Source organism: Carassius carassius, chromosome 42, assembly GCF_963082965.1.
Source record: "Carassius carassius chromosome 42, fCarCar2.1, whole genome shotgun sequence".
NCBI classification, from domain to species: Eukaryota; Metazoa; Chordata; class Actinopteri; order Cypriniformes; family Cyprinidae; genus Carassius; species Carassius carassius.
In genome coordinates this window covers 1783780-1810353 of record NC_081796.1, presented here as the reverse complement: position 1 = coordinate 1810353, position 26574 = coordinate 1783780, and the positions used below count along the sequence as shown (strand labels likewise).

At 37.7% G+C, this 26574-nt stretch overlaps 2 protein-coding genes across 3 annotated transcripts; one reads left to right on the top strand and one right to left on the bottom strand.

The window, feature by feature from the left end:
* Window positions 1-3982: 3982 nt before the first annotated feature.
* On the bottom strand, window positions 3983-12357 carry zgc:111976 (mediator of RNA polymerase II transcription subunit 1-like). Of its 2 annotated transcripts, none has more exons than XM_059535143.1 (17): window positions 12157-12357; window positions 11699-11804; window positions 10553-10628; window positions 10403-10457; window positions 9497-9629; window positions 9394-9422; window positions 9238-9309; window positions 9082-9156; window positions 8919-8995; window positions 8781-8843; window positions 6648-6759; window positions 6301-6425; window positions 6104-6219; window positions 5664-5862; window positions 5456-5557; window positions 5235-5337; window positions 3983-4376 (listed from the first exon to the last, which is right to left on the bottom strand). In XM_059535143.1, the coding sequence occupies exons 1-17, from the start codon at window positions 12201-12203 to the stop codon at window positions 4082-4084; spliced, it is 1785 nt and encodes a 594-aa protein (XP_059391126.1). In that variant the 5' UTR covers window positions 12204-12357; the 3' UTR covers window positions 3983-4081. The 2 variants fall into 2 exon arrangements, with proteins under 2 accessions (XP_059391126.1, XP_059391127.1); XM_059535144.1 differs by having other exon boundaries at window positions 11699-11802; window positions 12182-12356.
* An 84-nt stretch (window positions 12358-12441) lies between these two features.
* ralaa (v-ral simian leukemia viral oncogene homolog Aa (ras related)) lies at window positions 12442-22195 on the top strand. Its single transcript, XM_059534672.1, has 5 exons — window positions 12442-12721; window positions 15787-16014; window positions 17236-17444; window positions 17782-17956; window positions 21015-22195. The coding sequence occupies exons 2-5, from the start codon at window positions 15901-15903 to the stop codon at window positions 21135-21137; spliced, it is 621 nt and encodes a 206-aa protein (XP_059390655.1). The 5' UTR covers window positions 12442-12721; window positions 15787-15900; the 3' UTR covers window positions 21138-22195.
* Window positions 22196-26574: the final 4379 nt, after the last annotated feature.

The window sequence follows — 26574 nt, the reverse complement described above, 5'->3', positions numbered from 1 at the left end:
GGACGGGATGAGGGCTGGACCAGCTTTAAAGAGACCCTCCGTTTAAAAGCACACACACCCTGCATCCAGCATTCATCAAATTGTCCCCTCTGAAGCTTACAATGTCTCGGGTATAAGAAACAATATATACAGATAATATAATGTATCAGACACTTACAGGTGCTCGTCATATAATTAGAATATAATCAGAAAGTTGATTTATTTCACTAATTCCATTCAAAAAGTGAAACTTGTATACTATATTCACTCATACATTTCAAATGTTTATTTATTTTAATTTTGATGATTATAACTGACAACTGAGGAAAATCCCAAATTCAGAAAATTAGAATATTACTTAAGACCAATACAAAGAAAGGATTTTTTACAAATCTTATTTTAATTTTACAATTTTACATGCATGAAACCTAATTCACATACACACAAAAAACCAGGTACTGGTAGCTTTGGCACTGTGTGCAGGTGCCAAGTCCTGTTGGAAAATTAAATCTGCATCTCCATAAAGTTGGTCAGCAGCAGGAAGCAGGAAGTGCTCTAAAACTTCCTGGTATACGGCTGTGTTGACCTTTGACCTCAGAAAACACAGTGGACCAACACCAGCAGATGACTTGGACCCCAAACCATCACTGACTGTGGAAACTTACACTGGACCTCAAGCAACGTGGACTGTGTGCCTCTCCTCTCTTCCTCCAGACTCTGGGACCCTGATTTCGAAAGGAAACGCTAAATTTACTTTCATCAGAGAACATAACTGTGGACCACTCAGCAGCAGTCCAGTCCTTTTTGAAGCGAGATGCTTCTGACGCTGTCTGTTGTTCAAGAGTGGCTTGACACAAGGAGTGTGACAGCTGAAACCCATGTCTTGCATACGTCTGTGTGTAGTGGTTCTTGAAGCACTGACTCCAGCTGCAGTCCACTCTTTGTGAATCTCCCCCACATTTTTAATGGGTTTTGTTTCACAATCCTCTCCAGTGTGCGGTTATCTCTATTGCTTGTACACTTTTTTTTTCTACCACATGTTTTCCTTCCCTTCGCCTCTCTATTAATGTGCTTGGACACAGAGCTCTGTGAACAGCCAGCCGCTTTTGCAATGACCTTTTGTGTCTTGCCCTCCTTGTTCAAGGTGTCAGTAGTGGAGTTTTGGACAACTGTCAAGTCAGCAGTCTTCCCCATGATTGTGTAACCTACAGAACTAGACTGAGAGACCATTTAAAGGCTCTGCAGGTGTTTTGAGTTAATTAGCTGATTATAGTGTGGCACCAGGTGTCTTCAATATTGAACCTTTTCACAATTTTCTGAGATAATGAATTTCGGATTTTCCGTAGTTGTCAGTTATAATCATCAAAATAATAATGCAATGAATGAATATACAAGTTTCACTTTTTGGATAGAATTAGTTAAATCAACTTTTTAATGATATTCTAATTATATGACCAGTTGCACTTTACAACATATGAATCAGGGTTTGGTTAAGTTTTTTAAAGATTTTTTAAGAAGGTTTTCAGGATTTTTAAGAAGTAAATAAAACTTAAATAGAATGGAACACAATATGTCAATATGGTTCTTCTCAAAACATAAATGTTTTAGCAATGCATTAATTAAAAAAAAATGCAACTTCCAATAAATCTCCATTACTTCCTCATGACACTGCAAAAGGTTCTTCGTCAGGATTTGGTCTTGTTTTCCAGTGCAAATGTCTAAAGGTTCTTAAATTTAAATGAGAAATTGATTGAAATTAATTGAGTTCATTCTTAAACCAGAACAAATATCTCTCACTGCCTCTGGGGGCTGAAAACTTCTGGTTTGATTCCACACTGATTTCTTCTTATTTTAACTATGAACTTAATTTATTCTTTCTGGAAACAATTTTTTGTGTATGCTGTAATTTTATTGGAAAACTAAATAATACATAGGATTTTTTAAATTATTATTTTTATTAAATTTTTTGCAGTGCATGCAACAATTAATGCCATGAGTTTAAGACTTGTTGCACAAATTTAAGGTATTTTAAAGCCTCAAATTGTGGAAGGGTTGAATTAAGACTCAAGACAGAAAACCGAGAAAACTGAATTCATGTTCACTAAAATCTGATGAAAATACATTGCCAAAATGGTTGAGAAAAGTAAAATCAGTTGTGTGACAATACAGTCTAAGATGAAAGAAAGAAATCCAATTAACACTGTAATGCAGATGTATCCATGAACAGATTTGTCACAAAAAGATTTGGATTTTTATTAACGGAAAAAAGTATTGCTGCATTTCAGAATTGTGTGATACTGGAGGGGCCATTAATAAAATAACATTAATATCAGCGGCATCACATGCTTACCTTTTGGACCAAACTCGTCCGCATCCTTACAATGTGTCCTATTGTTAGTTAGGCTTCTTGTGCAGAATAAAGCCATCTGGGACTATTACCAGAAGCCTTTTACTCGGAACAAAACTGGGATCATACAAAATATTTTATTTTAGTATTTTAGTCTAGGAATGACTTCCACAAAACTCCTATCGATTGGTAAATGCCTGTGACCTTCATGTTGTGGAGACACTATTGTTTGCCTGTGCTGACATTGTGTTTTTGTGCTGATGGACATATATTGTTTTAGACATCAACATCTCTCTCTTTATCAAATTCCTATTATGACAAAGATGAACAAACTCCTGCCGAAGATCTTGCAACTTCATGCTCAGACCACACATTTTTATAGAGATCTTTCTAAATAGCAGTGGCTGTTGTTAAGTATGTATTAGTTTATTATCCATCTATCAAACACAGATCTGAGCACAGTCTGTAAAACATGCCAGGTTGCACAAAAGTTATTTTTCTTGGAACGGAGCTGGAGAAAACTTTTTGGCTGTGAAATCTGAGATTTGGAGAGAACTTTAAAGGTCAGATATTGAAGTTGAGAAATCTGAGGTTTTAGTCATATTAAACATTTCTTCCTTTAGTAGGATGGGGTGCAAATCACTAAAGTAAAAATAAATAAATAAGGCATTTGTCCAGGATCAGGTCAATTTCATACTCCAGAGTCTCCAAAGGTAGCATTAGTAGTAATGTGTTTGTTTTTATTGCTGAAACTTTAACTAACAGCCATAAACTCTCTTAACAGTGCTGCCAGGTCAGGATGTCTCAGTCATCAATTCAATTATCAAAACCAGTTACTATATGTAATGCTTTTAACAGAACTTCACTCCTTTTTTTTTTAACCTTCTATCGTCCTTGTGAGCACGTCTGATGTGAATTCGTCTCTGACATTAATAAAGAAAAAAAAAGTCCAGATGTGAGATTTTACTTCAGTAGTGTGCCTGTATTAACTGCACTAGGTTGCTCTGCATGTGCTTCACATTATCATATGGAAAATGTTCCTTGAAGCTACATGTATGCATGGGCCTTTTAAAATTAAAAATGCCACTTGGTTGGTTTTACAGTTTTTTTAATTAATTTTTAAGTGTGGCTTAAACATTAAAATGGAAATAAAATTCCCAGGCCACAAAGTACAAGCAGACGTTCCTTATTAATATATCACAGATATGAGTTAACAGATGGGAAATCATAGGGAGACTCTGAAGCAACTCTTTTGTTGAGCACAGATTTATAAATGAATCTCACTTCATATTTGGGAAGATGGTTGGCACTTGTTGCATTTTCCAAAATGCGATTCAATAAATTGCACCAGCTGGCAAGTCGCACAGTTTCATCCTCGCCAAAGCTGATTTTTATGTATTAGGTGGAGTGTTAATTTCAGACCCTGGCAGAAATGCTAAGAGTATCTCGTACACAAACACTAGCTAGATTCTGCAGCGCCGTCAGAAGCAATCCATGCATGACATAAATGCATTTAAAAATGCAGCATTTTGCCGTTTGTTTAAGACTCGTATTTTCTCTCTGGAATAAATGCACACTGATGAACTGTGCACAATATAACCAGGAACAGCTATGATTTCTTGATAGCTTAACGAGATTAAACAGCTTTCAATAAGCTTTGAATATAATGCACCTTTATTAAAGATTTATTTAATGATTTGTCTAAAATAGTGTAGGAATTTCCCTTTAAATCCTGTCCTAAAATCTGTCCTCGTGCTACAGAAGCTCTGCAGGAAGTCCACTGGTCACCCAGTGTGAATACACACCCAGAGAAGCACAGGGGGAACGGTCAGCAACAGCATCTGTATTGACATGATCAGAAACAGACATAACACAGGAGCCAGCAGGAGACGCCACGCTCTCAACCTCAGCGGCCTCATGGGACACACCACTGATGACATCACTCTCCATCGCAGCAGAGGACTCTGGGTCAGCTGCAGGTTCGGGACGAGTCGTGCGGCCGGCCACCTTCCTGCGTATGGCCCTCATCGTGATGGGGATGGACATGCATCTGGAACACACACACACACACACACACACAAATAGAAGAAAGGTGAGTGATGATTCAAGGACAGAGGGAGTTTCCAGAGTACAAGCAACATTCTGGGACAAGACTCGCTTTGAATCGTTCTCTCAGAGGATTCTGTCGATCCATAACCTCATTTTTATTTAAAACTAATAGCTCCAGCATAACATTCTGCCATCAGGTTGTTCATCTTCATAGTCTTTCAGACCCAAGGCTTTTGTTCTTCTCTGAAGCACAAATGAAGAAACCCCGAGAGATTTCGGTCCTCTGCGTGTCAAGCACATATGGACCCTGGAGCACAAATGCAGTCTCTGGGGTATAAAAATATATTTTGTTGTGGTGTGACCCGTCTGAATCTTTTTCTACAAAACGCTCTCCAATTACTGCACAGTATGCAGCCGTTTTAATTTCTGCTGATCTCTTTTGTGCCAGATTTACACAAACGGCATTGCAATCATTTTCCAAATGTCATATGTGTGGAAATATTACGAAGTCTGGGAACGGCTGTAAACAGATTCCAGAGACACTGAAGACTGATGCCAAGAGGAGAAAATACTGAATACTGAATTGGGGGTGAAGGGTTTATATGAATGCATCTCGAAGTATCTTTCTGTTTTCAGCAAATAATACATAGTCTTCTTTGCTTCTCGTCTCTGTATAATGCATATCAGTGTTTGTACTGTATGCACGGCTGCTCTGTTTACAGCAGAAACATTTATGAACTTGTGCAAAGTTTTGGGTGAGGAAAGGAATTTTTCTAACTGATGCCAAACAATTTGCATGTGCAAAATAGCCTCATTATTAGTGAGCATGTGCAATAGAGATGCAAAATGTTGGACGCACCGCATGAGGACTCTGGATATGTAGTCGTCCAATTTATGATCCACAAAATCAGGCATCAGAAGTCTGCAGCTCATCTGATGAGAGTCCACCACTGTCACCTGAACTATCACAGAGAGAGAGAGAAAAGAAAAACATTTCAGATAGCATGCAATGAATTTGTTTAATACTGAATATATAGTATAGTGAATCTAATTGTTAAGGTAGTGTGTAATGGTGCTTACGGACAGCCAGGTGGATGTTATCCTCAAGGCTGAATGTAACAGAAAGGCAGTGGTCTGATTCTGGAAGGATCTCACATCTCAGGTCACACAGTAAGCCAGCGTCTACAGTTTATGAGTAGAGACAAGGCAACAACTCTCTTAAGTTATGACAAATGAGCGTGAGGAGGCCAGGAGAACGATGACTGCATGAATAAGCTGTATTAATGACCTGTGAGCTGGCTGTGCTTACTGAAGCAGCTTGCCAGCAGGACGTTGATGGCAGACTGATGGCGAAGGAGATCCAGTAAAGCAGGGACGTGGCCGGGGTGTGTGAAGGGGACTGTTTGAACTAAGGCTCCTTTCCAGGACTCTCGGCCCCAAACGGCCCCAGGGAACACATAACTGTGGTACTCAGAGGCAGGTAATGGCTGTACAACATTAAAGACGGTAACCGAGTTAAATAAGAGCGAAACAGAGAAGAGCACATCAGTGAATGTCTGCTTCTGCTGTCCTAAAACAAACATCGTCTCGCAGCAAAGACAGACAAGTACAATTCAATGCAAGCATTGTAGAGCAGCCAGTATCCTGTAATCTCTCTGTACAGTATGATTATCACGGCAGACGTGGTTGTGTATGTGAAGTGTATAGAGGCTTGGGTTGCAAACAGACCACAGTAAACTGAACCCCGTGTGTCCAGGAGATCTTGGCGTTCAGTGTTGCGCTGGTCTTCAGGAGAAGCTGAGGTAGAGGCTCCACCTGCTGGGGTTTCTCAGCTATAACTGCATCTGAGTGATGTTTGGAGACCGGTTACTTGCTACATTGGTACATGATGTGGTCTCAAAGAAGTGTCTGAATGTATGGTGCACCTGTGATTTTGCCCATTTTGTCTATGAAGGGAATAAGCATGGGCAGCGGTGGCTGTAGTTTGAGGAGAAAGGTGGCTGGGAGTAATTCTGAGCAGGATTCAGTGAGCGGCTGAAACACTGGAAACCTAAAGCACACACAAATAAAGACGTGATCTTGACTGATAAAATAAGGGTCAGAAAAAAAAAATATATCAATATTGCACCATTTATTCTTCTTTCTAGAGTCAGACTGGAGTTGAAAGGAATTGTTCATGGCACTTCCTTTGAGTCAGTGGCACAGATGCGCAGCCGTTAGGAGATGATCACACTTTGTGAAGACAGTTGGTGTGAAACACTGCACTACTCACCCGAAAGAGTCGACCTGAGGTGGAGAAGAGATCAGAGATTCCCTCTGCAGCCTGTGAGAGGCGCCACTGCTTCCTGCTGTTACCAGAGCAATCTGCCCAACACTGACCTCACCTACAGACAACACTTCACATAAACATTCGAAAAAAAGTCACAAAATATTTTTTTAATAAATTATATATTACATTTAAAAATATATATATCATTTTGATTTAGTCTAACTTGATGTACTAAAATTAAATAAACTGAAATTACTAAAAATTATACATTAACACTAATAATGAAAACTCAAAATTAATAAAACCTCAACCGATTAAAAAAATAAAATTGAAGGCATTGATGTTTGCCTACAAAACCCCCACTGCTCTGCACCCCTTTACCTAAATTCATTACTTCAGACTTATGTGCCTCTAGAAGCTTGCTTTCTGCAAGTGAACGTCTCTTGATTGTTCATCCCAAAGAAGCACAAAGTCACTTTTACAGACTCTTAAATGTTAATTAAATTAAACTCAATCCAAGCAGCTGAGTCTTTAGCCATCTTCAAGAATCGGCTTAAAACACATCTCTTCCATCTTTATTTGACCCTCTAACTTTAGCACTCACTATTCTCATCCTATTTAAAAAAAAAAAATAATAATAATAATAAATTTTCTTTCTAATCTTTTGTATTCTATTTTCATTTAATTTATTATACAATTATAAAAAAAGTCCTCTTAACACTAGCTTGCTCTATTCTTTTTCTATTCTATATGTTTACTTTTTATTTATTATATTATTTAAAAGCCCTTGCTAAATGTACTGTGTTTAAGCTAACTGAGACTTGTTATAGCACTTAGCATTGCTCTTTTGTTGATTTTGATTGCTTCTAGTGTTGTCAAAAGACCCGGTACTTCGGTACCAAGTCGGTACTAAAAAAAAATGAAAAGTGGCGGTACCAGGTTTCTTTAAGTAACGTTACCGGTGGTACCGAGTACCCGCTCAAGCCGGTTCTTGACGCACACAGCGCTATGATTTCCACGAAGCAGAAAACGAGGACGGAATCTCAAAATCAAGTCATGATAATGAAACTTACATTTTAATATGGACAATCACAGAATGTGTCAAAGTTAACATAAATTAATCAAATCTCCGTATCAACCATTATCTTTAAATGTTAAGCCGCAAAAGTTGGTTGAAATATGAATCCTGAATGTTCTGCATGTCTCTGTGTGAATGAATGAATGGCAGAGACGTGAGGGGTTTGTTTACTACATAGACTGAAGCGAGTGACGCTTGCAGTAATTTGCAGAACTGTTCTGAGTCACTTCACTAAAACCAGGGTCAAAATAAAAGTAGCCCGTCAAAATAAAAGTTCATTTTTACATAAAGGCATTGTGCTAGATATTACTTTTATTTAGTAGAATGTATGTGATACTGCTACTACTGTGGAATTTTTTTAATAAAACTTTATTTTTTAAAGAAATAAAATAAAAAAAAAATTTCCATGTTTAAAATTTAAATGTTTACATTTCATTAATTAAAAGACAAATTCAATTTGGGTGAAACTTGTTTACGGTTTGTCATAATTATATTACTTGTAGAAAAACTTTAAACATAATTGTAAATAATATAAAGAATGGTATTGGTTTTATTTTTAGTGATAAAAAGTTTATTTTTTTATTTATGCTTTGGTACCGAAATTGGTACCGAGAACCATAGATTTTCACTGGTATCGGTACCGAATACTGAAACTTTGGTACCGTGACGACACTAATTGCTTCCACTGTCCTCATTCGTAAGAGCTTTGGATAAAATCGTCTGCTTAATGAATAAATGTAAATACACACACACACACACACACTAGATTAAAAACTTACATTTACACAAATTAGAAATGCTGCCTTGGCAACGAACAAAAATTAAATGGTTACTAAAATTTTCTAAAACTGACAAAGAGAGAAGAAAATAAACCTTAAAACTAATAAATGACAAATGTACAAAAATTTACTTAAACTAAAATGAAACCTGAAAAAAAATATATATAAAACAATGTTAAAGAAACCTTAAAAAGCCAATTCAAAAACTCTATAATAATAATATATAGATACTAAATAACACTGGATTAGAAGTTATGTGCAAAGTTACTGTTTTAATACCTGTACTTGACCTACTGAGAACATCTAATGGACTAATGTAGTACTCGACTGTCATTGGGGTTCCTGTGATGGAGACGTGAAAGAAGAGTTTAATATTTCATAAAACATGCTGATCCCACACAGCTTTTCCTGGTGTACCCTCTTTTCCTGGCTGGACGTTCCCAAACCTGCCGTTCATGATGAGGTCAACGTGAAGGTCACTTTCTCTCAAAGACCTGGAGGAGACGTGCTCACTGCATTATACGATTATACGACTTTAATCTAGAGAAACATGTACGGCGTTAGCGCTAGTTTCCCACACCTTGGTAAATGGGATATTTTGAAGAGATCTGTTTCCAGGTGCCGGAGACAGGAGTAGATTTTAATCTTGACATCACTGCCAGAGCACACTCATAATTAGAGAAATATACAAGAAGTATAAATTGCTACCTAAAGATCAGAAACCAGAAAGCAATACCTGTCTCCCGAGATGATGTAAAAAGAGGCGAGATCATCCAACTTTAGAGAGAACTCTTGAAATTTATTCATCCTGTGAAAACACGATAAACTTTTACTTTGATTCCAAATGATTTTAATGCATTTCTCTCTTGAAATAAAGAACATTTTGATTCACCTCAACAACTGGAGGAGTGATGGGCTGGACTACGAACACAACCAAACCATGTTTAAGCATTTCAAAGCACCTTTAGCACAATATTACAAGCGCGTGGTCTCACCACCGGAGCTTCGCCGTGATGGGCCACCCTCACATCCTCCACTCTTCCCCCCCGCAGCAGCACCACCTCGATGTAAAACAGGTCTGCTGTCAGGTAACACACCGTCTCTGTGGGGCTCATATGTGACCCCAATCTACAAAAAAACAGGAGTCTGTCAGCTGAAATGACGAGAGTCAACTGCATAGAGTTTAAAGGAAGTAACTGCATACTGTAATTAAACATGGAACTCATCCAGGGTTTTACAATATCAGCAAAGTATTAAATCGTGAGGAATGCAAACAGAGATGTCTATGTCAATACATAGTCTGAAAAAAAATACTGAAACTTAATTTGAACAATCAATTCAGCGTAGATTAAAGGTGTAATTTCGGTCTCTGGTGGCAACATGCAGAATTGCATAAATAATGACTGTTTTCAAACAGGTTTTCCAGAATAATCCCCACTTCTCCCATTGGTTGTTCAGCGATATGGTAAAAGTTACAATGTAATGGAATTAGCAACATCTCTTTTCTTCGGTATTGTGACATAGATCGGAGTGTTTGTTTGTTTTTTTGGAGAAAATGTTTAATAATATCAGATTTTTTTAATTCAATTTTATAAAATTATATTTGGTTTAATGTTGTAAAAAAAATGTCCTCTAAAGTTACACCCGAGCAAAACATTGCACGATGAGGACTCAATCCATCAGTTGTTGGATAATTATGATAAAAAAAAAACTAATACAAATTAAAAATGCATGGATCGTTCACAAAAACAATGTGCATTTAGGAAATAGATGAATTTCTTTTTCCTGACGTCTTTAAGAAAGCAATATTTTCCCTGCCGATTATCTAATATTAATGCATTGAAAAAAAAAAAGGATGTTGCAATCTGAGTGCAATATCTATATGAAGGAAAGGTTCAAACCCTCTTTGTTTGGCAATCATCTCTAGTCTGGACACCATTGCTGTCAAGGAGCACACTACAGACAAAACACACAAACCACCAAGAAACATAAGAAAAAGAGAAAGACTATTATATTAACAGAATTAGGGTTTAATTCAAAGACATCCTCACCATTGAGCGCCTCGTTGATCTTCTGAAGACACTGTGCGATTGGCTCACAGACTCTGCCGTCTCCTTTAGTTTTTTCCTATAAAGAAAAACACTCCTCACCTGCTTGTTTCACCACAGCAAAAACCCCAGAGAAATGACGTTCTGAGACAAAAATATAACCCTAAGCATGTCCTTTAGAGACTTTCCAACCAACACACACCATTACGCACCTTACAGCTGCTCAGAGAAACTCAGATTTAATCATCTTTCTGGAGAGCGACCTGCTGTTTGCGTATTACTCTGGCACTGATCTAAGCAATCCACAGCAGTCTTAAACTCCACATCTGGATTAGATTTGGAAGGTTGTGCATGCACATAATGGCAAACATCCGCGGCTGATGTTTGTGAGAGCCAAGTTTGGACTCTAACGCACAATAACTGACCCAGTCTTGACCTCTTCCATGTGAAATCACCCTGCTTTTACCCACACATGCACATCTGATGCTATACTTGATGTGGCTTGATGTGTCATGTCAATTCACGTACTATAAACACTGTCTGTCCTCATGTTGGACCAGTATGAGTCTTTCTTTCGTGAAAAACAAAGAGAGATATTTTGAAGAATGTCAAAGCTGCTGGATGCTGATTTATACGAGAAGCAGTAAATAGTCTAATAATCTTAATTTCCATCAGACTTTGGCCAACCTGGATGCAACATGTTTGAGATGCCAACTTACATTTCAGCCTATTTATTTAAGGCTTAAAAAGCAAACTTTTTAACATATGGACTATTTAGAGTGTAATAAATCACTATATACTTTTAATATATTCAAACCACTGATGGCACACACAGGTGCATGTGCTCCACAAACTCAGGATCAAAGCCTGAGCCGAGAGAGAAAGCGGATTATCAGCATCATGGTCCCAACAAAGCCGGATTGGAGTGGTTTGGTTTTGTCAGCTTGAGTTAGTTCAACAGGCACAGGCCCCTGCTCTCTTCGCTGGTCACGTGACTGAAAACTACGCACAGAAAAGAACAGCTCTGACCTCTGATAAATATCTGATTTCCTGTTTAGTGTAAAATAGACAGACATGACATATCGAGAGGGAATAAACTACTGGATTTACATGTTTGGACACACTATTTCTGAAAGGCGATGTTCTTACCATACATCTCCGGACCAGCTGAAAGGTCTCGTTCCAAGATTTATCAGCATATTTGGACTTCAAGTCAGACATTAAAGTCTTGGTCTTCTTCATACTTACAGGACCTATGGAGGAGACACACCAGCTGTAAACATCTGCATACTTTATTTTTTTTGCTCGCTTGTTTGTTTTGAGAATTGTTGTTTCCACACACTTCTTCAAACCTAAGTGAAGGCGTGGTCATTTGTAATGAATGTGCGTAACTTCCGGTGTCTGGTATCTAATTATAGCATTTTATGTTACGTTCTTATCATAATCATAAACGCACTGGTTTGTACCACAAAGAGTCACTGCACTTTCTAACACATTAACAGGGAAAGGTTAACTTCCAACACGGCTGGGCGACAGTTAAACTAGATTAGCTACACTAACAAAGCAACTGAAGCTGGTTTAAGATTATTATATTATTATTATTGTCTGCACGAATATGAGATTTCGTTTTACCGCCTTCGCTCTTGGCCTCCATTGTAGCCACGAGTTAACTGCTTTATAGTCCGCTGCTCAAGAGATTTGTCTCCAGATTAATGACACATCATTTAGAGATTGTAAGTATGTAAACACGAGCGGCCAACATTCAAAAATACTTTCCTCTATCTGCTAATTAGTTTCCCGCGTCACTCTAATGGGGGGGAGGGGGAGGAGGAGGAGGAGGAGGAGGAGGAGGGGATCCACTGGCGTGCGCATGCGCAGACAGCCGCTGTGAGTGTGCGCTTCCCTGCGTGGAGAACCGAAGCGGATCCACGTGACCCGCCCGTCGGGATCCTCAGCAGCGCCACACGCCCATGAACTCCGACCGCCGCCTCACCACACATCACGGAGACCGGCTCCACTCGCGGACACGGTGAACACAGGCGCGCTCGGCCCGGATCTGATGACGACGCTCGGGATGTGGAGGCTGCAGTGACGGGAGAGATCAGGGAAGAGACTCCCTCCAGGAGTCCGTGTGTCTGTGCATCACCTTCAGCTGAGCGAGCAGACACAAAGGTAAGATCCTACACATATGCGACCATGAACACTGAGGATATAACGTTAAACCCAGACTGAGTGCTCATAGATGAACGCTAGTGTGTGCGCGCGAGCAAATGACTTTTTCAGAAAGCACTGATACCATAGTAACAGATGCTAATACCATATGCACAATGGCATTGAATTATTTCCATAGAATGGCATAAAATGACGTATTCAAAATAACCATTGAATTGCTAAGTCCCCCTACCTAAAAAACTAAATAAAACATGAGCCATGACTAGTGAGGTAAAACCACAGACATTATGTCATATCATATATCATATCATATATCTCTCACGTCATTATGTGTGTGCTGGACTGAAGCCTGCAGACTGTGAGTGTGTGAATGTGGAAGCTGTTGTTGGGTTCGGCAGACCCAGCCCTGGCCTCTCCGTCTGCACACACACACACTGATGTACTAATGTACACACACACACACACACACACACACACACACACTCGTATTACAGCACATGATGTCTTCTGAGTCAGTCATTCACCACTAATGCTATAGATTGGCCTCAGTTCTTTTCTTCTTGATCTTCTGAAGATGAACGGAAACAGTGTGTTCTGTAGCTGAGCAGCTCTGGGTTTCGCTCTGATGGATGTTTTTCTTGTTAGACGTCAGTCCCTTGAACCCCACTCATACTCTATTATAGCTTTTATTGATATTTTGAAAGAGCTTTTATTGTTTATATATTCAGTATTTATTTAATTTTAGTTTAAGTTTAAGTCGTTTTGTTATGTGCTTGTTTTTTTATTTATTTATATTGTATATTATAGTAAATATTAATATTTCTGTTTCATAATATTAGTATTTCAACCTATTTTGAGTTGGTTGCCAAGGTAACATTTCTAATTTTCATTTTAGTTTAAGTTTTAGTCATTTTGTTGTGTTTTTGTAATTTTTATTATTTTTTATACTCCTATTTGTTTATATAATTATATACTATGATTTAATGTATTACTATATTTAAAATATTATTTTTAAAGTGGTCATATGATGCGATTTTAATTGTTCCTTTCTCTTTGGAGTGTTACTAGATCTTGGCGCATAAAGAAGATCTGTAAAGTTGCAAAGACTAAAGTCTCAAATCCAAAGAGATATTCTTTATAGAGCCCAGCACAGGCCTCAAATTTAGACTCTTCTCCCCAAACAGCTTATATTACTGTTTCAGCTATTAAAAATAGTTCAGTTTTGTATGTAATAGCAAAGTGATTATATATATATGTTTGAACAATTTAGCCTTCTCAAATCATTACGACTTGCCTAAAATAAAATCTATAGATATACTAAAACAGTTTGAACATAAAACAATGTTTAATCGTTAAACCCAGACAAATGTGCTCTGTATCCAATAGTTTGTGTGGAGACGCTTCAGGACATGGAGGCGCCAGCGTGATCACTTGCATGTTTTCTCGGATACCCCATCATTTTTTTTTTCTCATAAGGCAAGAGTAATTCATAATTCGTAACTGTAAAGGGTTTACTTTAATTTTGTTCACTCACAATATCAACACAACGTTGTGCTTTTATAAAATAAAGAAAACAAACATGATGCACTTTCTTCTGTCTGGTCTTGAAAAGGAGCACTTCACAAAAATGAACCGAAACTCATCGAATACATGCCTCACAGACATGATAAATATATCTATAGAAAACTTGAAAGTAGTACTTAAGAAAATAAAACATATCAAAAACTCTTATTATAACCATAATCCATATAGATGCATTTCTTAAAGGCGCGTCTAATGAGGAGATGGTGAGCATTGCACATGACCAATTGGCTCGTTGTTTGTCTTGGTAATCAAATCAAAACTCTTTCAAAATGCAGCTTTTGCTGAAGCATTGGGAACTTTTACTAATTCCCTTCACTCCAAATTCTACCTGATGCTCTGCATGGTCAACTTTAATATTTGTTGCCTAGGCGATGTATAATATTTATAAGAGCCTATAATCATTATAACAGTATTTCCTACAGTAGACTATGTGTGCTCTGTGCATATATGGGCACAATAAAAGGAGAGAAGCTAAATGAGCCCGAGCCCGATCTTAAAAAAAAATAAAAATGGCCCGAACCCGGCCCAAATGGACTCAGCGTGTTGGGACCCAACGGGCTTGCAGACCTCTAATTCTTTATTAAAGTTAAGACTCTGCCACTCCCCCCTAAATGCCTCGTTTAAACACGCCCCCACATGTGTACTTCACTATGTGGAAATATTTGCATAATGCCGCCCAAATGTTGACGCAAAGAAAGAAGTCTGGTTGGTGTTGAAGCAGTCATGTCAGGGAGATGCTGTGTGTATCTAGGAGAAAGAACAAGCACTTTATTTGTTCTTCTGAAAGTAGATGCATTTAGGAATCTTTAAGATTACTTACAACAGAACAGCAACGCATTTTATGGATGACCGTTTCGTGAAGTTAGGAGAAGAGGTCATTCTGACTTTGCTACGACAGTCTGGCGCTTCTGAATCAGCTGCTGGAAGTATGTTATTAGTTAAAAGCCCGGTTTCATAGACAGGGTTTAGACTAAGCCAGGATTAGGCCATAGTTCAATTAGGACATTTAAGTCATTTTTATAAACATGCTTCGAAAAAAAAAAAAATGAAAACATTACTGGGGTGCATCTTGAGACAAAACAAAGGCACTGATATATTTTCTGATCAGTCAATGCTAGTTTATTTCAGTTGAAACATTTTTACATTTTAGTCTAGGACTAGGCTTAAGCCTTGTCTGTGAAACCGGGGGTAAGTGTTTGCTATTTACTGTTCAAATGCGGACATTATTAACCATCTTTACATTTATTTTGAAAGATGAAGCTCGTGATCATAAAAAGGGGTGTTACATTTCCGACGAGTGCTTGGGGTGTTTGGCCAATCACAATGCACTTGGTCAGTTGGCCAATCAGAGCAGGCTGCTCTTGTCAAAAGGAGGGCTTTCATATTGAATCATATTGACCCCTTTAATAAAAAAAAAATAATATTTAAATTTCTTATTTAACAGTTTTAGTATTTAGTACTTTTTTCTTCATCTGATCCAGGTAGACGCGAGCAGTACATGATCTGCCCCCTGACTTCAGTGACCTTCAGCATCTTCACAGCCTCCTTGACCCGACCCACAAGCCTCACAGTCCCGCCCCCTAGCATCCGTTACCATGGCAACAGCCAAGCCCAAAGGGCAGAACTCGCTGGCTCTGCACAAGGTGATCATGGTTGGGAGCGGCGGAGTGGGGAAGTCCGCTTTAACTTTGCAGTTCATGTATGATGAGGTGAGGATGCCTTTCACACATGACTACAATGATTCGACCCCACAGAAATCATCAAAATGTAGAAATGTCCGGTGTTCATGTAATAATTTTATGAATCACCTTTGTGTTTGTTATTCTGTAAAATGCTAGCAGTTTAACATGAACGAACAATACATTCATTACAGTATTTATTAATCCTTCTTAATGTTAGTTAATGAGAATACAGTTGTTCATTGTTCAGAGTGCATTAACTGTTAACAAGCACAACTGTTGATTTTAATAATGACTTAGTAAATGTTGAAATTAACATGAACTATGATTAATAAATTCTTAGTTTAACTAAAGTTGTTAACTAATGTTAACTAATCAACCTTATTGTAAAGTGTTACCAATATTAATATAAATTCTGTCCAGTTTTATTGTTACTTTCAGTAAAAGTGTGGTTATTTTATTGGCTGTTTTTTTATTTTTTTTTATTCAGTGTCATTAAAATTTAGTTCCATTTAAAATGTCTTACAAAATTAATTTATATTATTTAATAACATAATAAATAATAATTACAAAGCATTGCCATAGCCAAGTGCATCCAGAATTTTCGGTTTCTGCTTCGGCCAAGAATTTTCATTTCGGTGAATTTTCCCTAGATGTAAAGACAACGTTTTATTTAATTTAATTTAAATCTAACAGTAATTTACTTTCAAATGCCACAATTTCTGAAAGGTTTGAACAACTTTTTTGTACAACTTCGTCGCAATGTAATATCTCAATATATCACAGAATATCGCAATATATTTAAATAATATAGTATCGTGATAATATCGTATCATGAGGCCTCTGGTGATTCCCACCCCTAGCAGCTAGACTTCTAACAACTCGGCTTGCATGTTTTTAGTTAGTTTGCGAACAGTATTAAGTATAACTAAAACAACTTTAAAAATGTTACTTTACATAATAAAATGAATATAAAAAAATTATAATTGCTAATTAATTTTAATTTACTTTAACTTGATGTACTATATAACAAACTAAAATAAATATAAAATGTTTTTTTTTTACATTTAGATTAGAATTTAATATGTATAAAATATTTTATTTGTCTTGTGGCCCGCTTGGAAGTTTGCTGAGGCACTGGTGTTTTCATAATCAGTTAAAGGTCATAAACTACTTAAATAAAACCCGATAAGCATGTGTCAGTCCATATCTGTCCACATATAAACACTCGACAGATCTTCTGTCCCTCAGTTTGTGGAAGACTACGAGCCCACGAAAGCTGACAGCTACAGGAAGAAGGTGGTTCTGGATGGCGAGGAGGTGCAGATAGATATTCTGGACACAGCCGGTCAGGAGGACTATGCAGCTATCCGGGATAACTACTTCCGCAGCGGCGAGGGCTTCCTCTGCGTTTTCTCCATCACCGAATTAGAGTCTTTTGCAGCGACTGCTGATTTCAGGTGATTTACAGATCTGAGCTTATTTAAAAGAGCTGCATTGATTTTAGACTTAATCTGTTGCTCTTTAACTGATGATCTTGTTTATGGCCAGATCTTTTTTGTCTGATTGAATTAGGGTTGGGCCACAGTGGTCGATTATGGTAGTGGTACATCGAGTGACTAGTCTACTATTTAATCTATTTTTTGTAATGGTTCTTTAATTCGATGTTTAATAGCAAAAACGTTTAATCCCCAAAATCATTATTTTTGCAAAGGCATTATTATTTGTTTCATTGCTTTTGTGTAAATATTGAGTTGTAGGTGCTACATAAACACTTAATGGTACTCTCTCACTCAGAGAGCAGATTCTGCGGGTGAAGGAAGATGAGAACGTCCCCTTCCTGTTGGTGGGAAATAAGTCGGATCTGGAGGACAGGAGACAGGTGAACGCCGACGAGGCCAAAGCCAGAGCGGATCAGTGGGGCGTGTGCTACGTGGAGACGTCTGCTAAAACCAGAGCCAACGTAGACAAGGTCAGTACTACAAAACCAGATCTGTAAACCTGAAATGTATAGTTTACTAGTGTATAGGGGAGGCAGTTACTGAAACTACATCCTGGACACTCACAAGTGATATTACAGATGTATTCTGTAACATATTTTTCAGGCTAGAATTACTATACATTTAAAACTATTTATTATTCAAGGAATAGTTGACCCAAAAATGAAATTTTGCTGGAAATGTCCTCATCTTTAGGTCATCCGAGATTAGGATGAGTGTGTTTCTTCATCAGATTTGGCTCATCAATGGATGCTCGGCAGTGAATGGGTACCATCAGAGTGAGAGTCCAAACAGCTGATAAAAACATCACAATAATCACAGCACTCCAGTCCATCAGTTAACATCTGGAGAAGACAAAAGCTGAAACAAATCCATCATTAAAACGTTTCTAACTAAAACATGAGTCCATAATCCATAATAACGTTTCCTCTTGTGAAAAAGTGGTCTGGTCTGAATCAGGAGAGAAAGCATCTGAGCACAACACCAGAATCATCCGGCAACCAACGCATACATAACTAATAAACAGATATTATTTTAAAGATGGTTCTAAAACATAAGCAGATGTAGAGCTGCAGTCATGGACCTTGCGAAAACTCGAGGGTCCAAAGACAGGCCGAAAGGTAGGACCCTGAATTGGTAGGTCTGGTTCTTGAAGCTGAATCGAAGACATTTCCTGTGGTGAGGAGCAATCAGAACATGGAAGTAAGCATCTTTCAAATCGACGCTTGTGAATATTTCCTTGTTTACTGACCAAAGAACATCAGCTGCATGTAGCATCCGAAAGGGAAGAGCTTTCAGGAACACGTTTAGATGTCTCAAGTCTAGAACTGGACGAAAACCACCATCCTTCTTTGAAATGAGGAAGAAAGTTGAATAAAAACCATCCTTTGAACTCTTTCTATGGTTCCCTTCTCTAGCAGTGAACAATTTTCTTGAGAGAGAGCTTCTAAACGAACTGGATCCCCTATTACTATAGGGACAATCCTTGAGAATGTTGGGGGCCGGCGTCAAAAACTACCGAGTATACCCATTTACATTTACATTTAATAATTTAGCAGACGCTTTTATCCAAAGCAACTTACAAATGAGAACAATAGAAGCAGTCAGGTCAACAAGAGAACAACAACAGTACACAAGTGCCATGACAAGTCTCAGTTAGTCTAGTATAGAACGCATAGCCAGTTTTTTTTTTTTTTTTTTAATAAATGAAAAGGAAAAGTGCCAGTATTAGTTGGTTAAGTGCTGTCGAAAAAGATGAGTCTTTAGATGTTGGTAATCGACTCTGTAATGTTTATCCATCTTACTGTCGCTAAATATTCTTTCACCTAGATGTAAAATGGGTTGTAAAGAGTGTTCCATATTAACTTCAAATTCATTTTTTTTAATTGATAATGTAAGCAATTTGAAATTTATTTAAAGTGATACATTTTCGAAGGTACAGATGCTGGTCATATAATTAGAATATCATCAAAAAGTTCATTTATTTCACTAATTCTATTCAAAAAGTTAAACTTGTATATTATATTCATTCATTACACACAGACTGATATATTTCAAATGTTTATTTCTCTTAATTTTGATGATTATAGCTGACAACTAAGGAAAATCCCAAATTCAGTATCTCAGAAAATTAGAATATTACTTAAGACCAATAGAAAGAAAGGATTTTTAGAAATCTTGGCCAACTGAAAAGTATGACCATGTACAGCACTCAATACTTAGTTGGGGCTCCTTTTGCCTGAATTACTGCAGTAATGCGCCGTGGCATGGAGTCGATCAGTCTGTGGCACTGCTCAGGTGTTATGAGAGCCCAGGATGCTCTGATAGTGGCCTTCAGCTTTTCTGCATTCTTGGGTCTGGCATATCACATCGTCCTCTTCACAATACTCTATAGATTTTCTATGGGGTTAAGGTCAGGCGAGTTTGCTGGCCAATTAAGAACAGGGATACCATGGCCCTTAAACCAGGTACTGGTAGCTTTGGCACTGTGTGCAGGTGCCAAGTCCTGTTGGAAAATTAAATCTGCATCTCCATAAAGTTGGTCACCAGCAGGAAGTGCTCTAAAACTTCCTGGTATACGGCTGTGTTGACCTTTGACCTCAGAAAACACAGTGGACCAACACCAGCAGATGACTTGGACCCCAAACCATCACTGACTGTGGAAACTTACACTGGACCTCAAGCAACGTGGACTGTGTGCCTCTCCTCTCTTCCTCCAGACTCTGGGACCCTGATTTCGAAAGGAAACGCTAAATTTACTTTCATCAGAGAACATAACTGTGGACCACTCAGCAGCAGTCCAGCTCTTTGAAGCGAGATGCTTCTGACGCTGTCTGTTGTTCAAGAGTGGCTTGACACAAGGAGTGTGACAGCTGAAACCCATGTCTTGCATACGTCTGTGTGTAGTGGTTCTTGAAGCACTGACTCCAGCTGCAGTCCACTCTTTGTGAATCTCACCCACATTTTTAATGGGTTTTGTTTCACAATCCTCTCCAGGGTGCAGTTATCCCTATTGCTTGTACACTTTTTTCTAGCACATCTTTTCCTTCCCTTCGCCTCTCTATTAATGTGCTTGGACACAGAGCTCTGTGAACAGCCAGCCTCTTTTGCAATGACCTTTTGTGTCTTGCCCAACTTGGCTTGCAAGGTGTCAATGGTCGTCTTTTGGACAACTGTCAAGTCAGCAGTCTTCCCCATGACCGTGTAGCCTACAGAACTAGACTGAGAGACCATTTAAAGGCCTGTGGAGGTGTTTTGAGTTAATTAGCTGATTATAGTGTGGCACCAGGAGTCTTTAATATTGAACCTTTTCACAATATTCTAATTTTCTGAGATACTGAATTTGGGATTTTCCTCAGTGGTCAGTTATAATCATCAAAATTAAAAGAAATAAACATTTAAATATATCAGTCTGTGTGTAATGAATGAATATAATATACAAGTTTAACTTTTTGAATGGAACTAGTGAAATCAACTTTTTGATGATATTCTAATTATATGACCAGCACCTGTATACTGTCTTGATTGCAGGTTTTCTTTGACCTCATGAGGGAAATTCGTGCTAGGAAGATGGAGGACAGCAAGGAAAAGAACGGAAAGAAGAAGGGAAAAAGTCTGGCCAAACGAATCCGCGAAAGATGCTGCATTTTATAGTGTCTGCGATCATTTACTCTTCTCCTTCTGCTTATGTACCTGTATGTTCAATATTTTTGCGAACTAATCCTCGCCTATGTTTCCTGTTGTTAGTGTGTCAGATTAGATGAAGGACGGTCTGATACAGTTGATTTCATAGATCAATGCTGTAGAGTCCAACTGGAATCTCTTAATGTCAAATCAATAATGTTCAAAAGCACAGGACGCTGTTGGTCTGTGTGGACTTGTGTATGAAAACTTCCTGTGCAAGAAATATGAGAGCTTTTTGATTTGATTATGTGTCAGGTTTGTTTAATGAATTCTGTTCTCTTTTGTTTGTTTTAATGGCCAGGTTTCTATCTGGATTTAACATCAGTCTTAAGTGATCTGATATCAAATAGACAACACAAAATACAGCTGTTTTGTCAGATTTTTTTCTATGTTTTTGTCTCTTCTGCTCACCAAGGCTGCAATATTTGATCAAAAATACAGTATAAACAGTGAATTATTATTGCCATTTAAAATACCTGTTTTCTGTGTGAATCTCTGTTAAAGTGTAATGTATTTCTGTGATGCTCCGCTGTATTTTCAGCATCATTCCTCCAGTCTTCAGTGTCACATGATCTTCAGAAATCAGAATAATATGATGATTTACTCGTCAAGAAACATTTCTGATTATTATCAATGTTGAAAACAGTACAATATATTTGTGGAAACTGATATATTTTATTTTTCAGGATTAACAGATGAATGGAAAGTTCAAAAGTAAAAATCTTTTGTAACATGATAAAGGTCTTTACTGTTACTTTTGATCACTTTACTGCACCCTTGATGAACAAAAGTATTAATTTCTTTTAAAAAAAAATTACTAAATCTTACTAAAACAAGTGTTTTAAATTAATGTTTGGATCGCCTAAAAAGGATGTTAATACCAGTGTAAAAAAGTCTTCTTTAGTAGTGTCTCTTAAAGCTAAAATGAGCGTGTGAGTGTTATTACTTTAATGTTGGATGACTCCATCTACTTAATTTACATAATTTTCTTTATTGACTTATTGAAAATATTGGAGCAAAAAAAACAAGGACAAGCTTTATTGTTATAAAAAAAAATGTGTTGGTCTGTGGCTAAGCAATTAGTAATTGTATAAAGTTCAGTACACTAAGAAGCGATGAGATCTGTGTTAATCCAGTAACCAGTTACAGGTTTGTTAGTTCTTTAATCACAAGCATCTTGTCAGAAGCAGTGGGCGAAGGGGAAGTTCCTCTGGTCTCTGGACTTCCTGATGCCTTGATGTCCATCATGAATGTGACACTCACCCATGCTCACTGAGATGCACACTGTTTAGTGTTTGGCCATTTCAGAATCAGAGGGAGCTAGAAGAACAAGACAGAGGCTCTCTGTGGACGTCGCAGCATGTTTAAGAATGAGATGTGCATCCTTGCTATTGAATGAAGACACAATGAGTACGATGACAATCTGATGCTTTTCATATGTGATGTGAAAATCCAAAACATATGGATTTGGACAGCTTTTGCGCTCCTGCCCTACAGTTCAAGTCCTAACCAGAGAAATGCTTTGTCATTTTAATGTATAGCCTATCGATCGTGTGATTTTTTTTTTTCATTCTGCTTTTTTATATATGTATTGTTGATGTGAAAGCTTCAAATAAACTTTTTTTTCTAATTTAAATGGGCTTTATTCACAGGAATGTTATTTATATTCAGTACTAACTTTCATTCACATTATATTTCTGAATTGTAGGTAAGCCCATTTCTGCCACACACACACACACACACATATTCCGAATAAAACATAAACTTGTTTTAACATCATAATTTTCTCACAATTTCTCCACCTCAGAAATAATTATTAAAAAAAAAATTATATCTCCCAAATCTGAGAAAAACTTAAGTGCGAGATATAAACTTATAATTTTTTTATTATTTCTGAGGTGGAGAAAATGTGAGGGGAAAATATGTCAGAATTACAAATTTATCTAAATTATTTCTTGAAATTCCACATTTATATCTTTCAAATATGAAAAAAACCTTCAAATTACCATTGTTATTATTTTTACTATTACTTTTGATGTGGCAAAAACAAGCTTCTGTAGTATTGCATTCTAGAAAGTAAATGATTATATATGTCAGATATCTAGTTCATCATAAGCAGCTGTTCTCGTGAAATGGAAGTGAAAGCGTGTTTTAGCAATTACTTTCAAAGTTCTTCTAGTAACTAAAAAAGAAAGAAAGAACATTTTAATTGCAACATTTCCAAAACAATGATGGTAGTTTCAGCATGAAATGATCAGTTCTTTCATTTGTCACAGCACAATGATGATCACATCTACAGCATGAATGTGAAACAAAAAGGACTCTTTGTGATGGGGAACCAGCTTCTGGTTCTGGTTTATATGACTGAAGGATGTCACAGCAAAAGCCAGTGCTGCATCATGTATGCGAGTATATCACTGTATATCACTGTACACGTGTATCACTGTGTATCACTGTACATGTGTTTCATTGTGTATCACTGTACATGTGTATCACTGTTTATCACTGTACATGTGTATCACTGTTTATCACTGTATACGTGTATCACTGTGTATCACTGTACATGTGTATCACTATGTATGACTGTACACGTGTATCACTGTGTATCACTGTACATGTGTATCACTGTGTATCACTGTACATGTGTATCACTGTGTATCACTGTACATGTGTATCACTATGTATGACTGTACACGTGTATCACTATGTATCACTGTACACGTGTATCACTGTGTATCACTGTACATGTGTATCACTATGTATCACTGTACATGTGTATCACTGTGTATCACTGTACACGTGTATCACTATGTATCACTGTACATGTGTATCACTGCCCATGTGTATCACTGTGTATCACTGCCCATGTGTATCACTGCCCATGTGTATCACTGTGTATCACTGTACATGTGTATCACTGTGTATCCCTGTACATGTGTATCACTGTACATGTGTATCACTGTGTATCACTGTACACGTGTATCACTGTGTATCACTGTACATGTGTATCACTATGTATCACTGTACACGTGTATCACTGTGTATCACTGTACACGTGTATCACTATGTATCACTGTACACGTGTATCACTGTGTATCACTGTACATGTGTATCACTGTGTATCACTGTACATGTGTATCACTGTACATATGTATTACTGTGTATCACTGTCCATATGTATCACTGTGTATCACTGTACATATGTATCACTGCCCATGTGTATCACTGTGTATCACTGTACATGTGTATCACTGTACATGTGTATCACTGTGTATCAATGCACATGTCTATCACTGTACATGTGTGTATCACTGTATCACTGTGTATCAATGTACATGTGTATCACTGTGTATCACTGTCCATGTGTATCACTGTGTATCACTGTGTATCACTGTACATGTGTATCACTGTGTATCACTGTACATGTGTATCACTGTGTATCACTGTACATGTGTATCACTGTGTATCACTGTCCATGTGTATCACTGTGTATCACTGTACACGTGTATCACTGTGTATCACTGTACACGTGTATCACTATGTATCACTGTACACGTGTATCACTGTGTATCACTGTACACGTGTATCACTATGTATCACTGTACACGTGTATCACTGTGTATCACTGTACACGTGTATCACTGTGTATCACTGTACACGTGTATCACTGTGTATCACTGTACACGTGTATCACTGTGTATCACTGTGTATCACTGTACACGTGTATCACTGTGTATCACTGTGTATCACTGTACATGTGTATCACTGTGTATCACTGTACATGTGTATCACTGTGTATCACTGTACATGTGTATCACTGTGTATCACTGTCCATGTGTATCACTGTGTATCACTGTACACGTGTATCACTGTGTATCACTGTACACGTGTATCACTATGTATCACTGTACACGTGTATCACTGTGTATCACTGTACACGTGTATCACTATGTATCACTGTACACGTGTATCACTGTGTATCACTGTACACGTGTATCACTATGTATCACTGTACACGTGTATCACTGTGTATCACTGTACACGTGTATCACTATGTATCACTGTACACGTGTATCACTGTGTATCACTGTACACGTGTATCACTATGTATCACTGTACACGTGTATCACTATGTATCACTGTACACGTGTATCACTGTGTATCACTGTCCATGTGTATCACTGTGTATCACTGTACACGTGTATCACTGTGTATCACTGTACACGTGTATCACTGTGTATCACTGTACACGTGTATCACTGTGTATCACTGTACACGTGTATCACTATGTATCACTGTACACGTGTATCACTATGTATCACTGTACACGTGTATCACTGTGTATCACTGTACACGTGTATCACTGTGTATCACTGTCCATGTGTATCACTGTGTATCACTGTACATGTGTATCACTGTGTATCACTATACATGTGTATCACTGTCCATGTGTATCACTGGACACGTGTAACACTGTACATGTGTATCACTGTCCATGTGTATCACTGTACACGTGTATCACTGTGTATCACTGTCCATGTGTATCACTGTCCATGTGTATCACTGTCCATGTGTATCACTGTACACGTGTATCACTGTGTATCACTGTACATGTGTATCACTGTGCATCACTGTACATGTGTATCACTGTCCATGTGTATCACTGTACACGTGTATCACTGTGTATCACTGTACATGTGTATCACTGTGTATCACTGTACATGTGTATCACTGTGCATCACTGTACATGTGTATCACTGTCCATGTGTATCACTGTAAACGTGTATCACTGTGTATCACTGTACATGTGTATCACTGTGTATCACTGTACATGTGTATCACTGTATATAACTGTGGCCGTGGGCTTTAGTAGCAAACACAGCTGAGTTCCTGCCTGTTTGATCATTTCTGTCATGCTGCTGTATCTGCTTACAAAAGCTTTGTCCTTTGTGTGTGTGTGTGTGTGTGTGTGCAGCATGGGCTGTGCATGCTGAGATCATCCATACATTTTAAATGGGAAGGTTGTTCTGTTAAAAATCCAGAATATTTAGCTTATTTTCAGTTCTCTGTAGTATTTCAATGTTTGTTTTATATTTGAACCTAAAAGTTTAAACTGCATTTAAGTTCACTTTTTTCTTTAAATCCTGGCAAAAAGGGCATTTTCAAAGGTGAAATTTGGAAGCATCAGAAACTAAACTGAAAAAATGACAATTAAAACATAATTTGTGCTTAGTTCACAGTTTATGGGTCAGTTTGCTTTAGTGTTATTGTCAGTAAAAGGCTGAAACACACAATCATATAACTGCCTGTTAGAAAGAAATTGTCTAAATTAAACAATTTGAATAAATAAGAAATGACAGCATTATTAGTGCTCTTGTTATAATAATTTTTGGTCCAGCAGAACTGA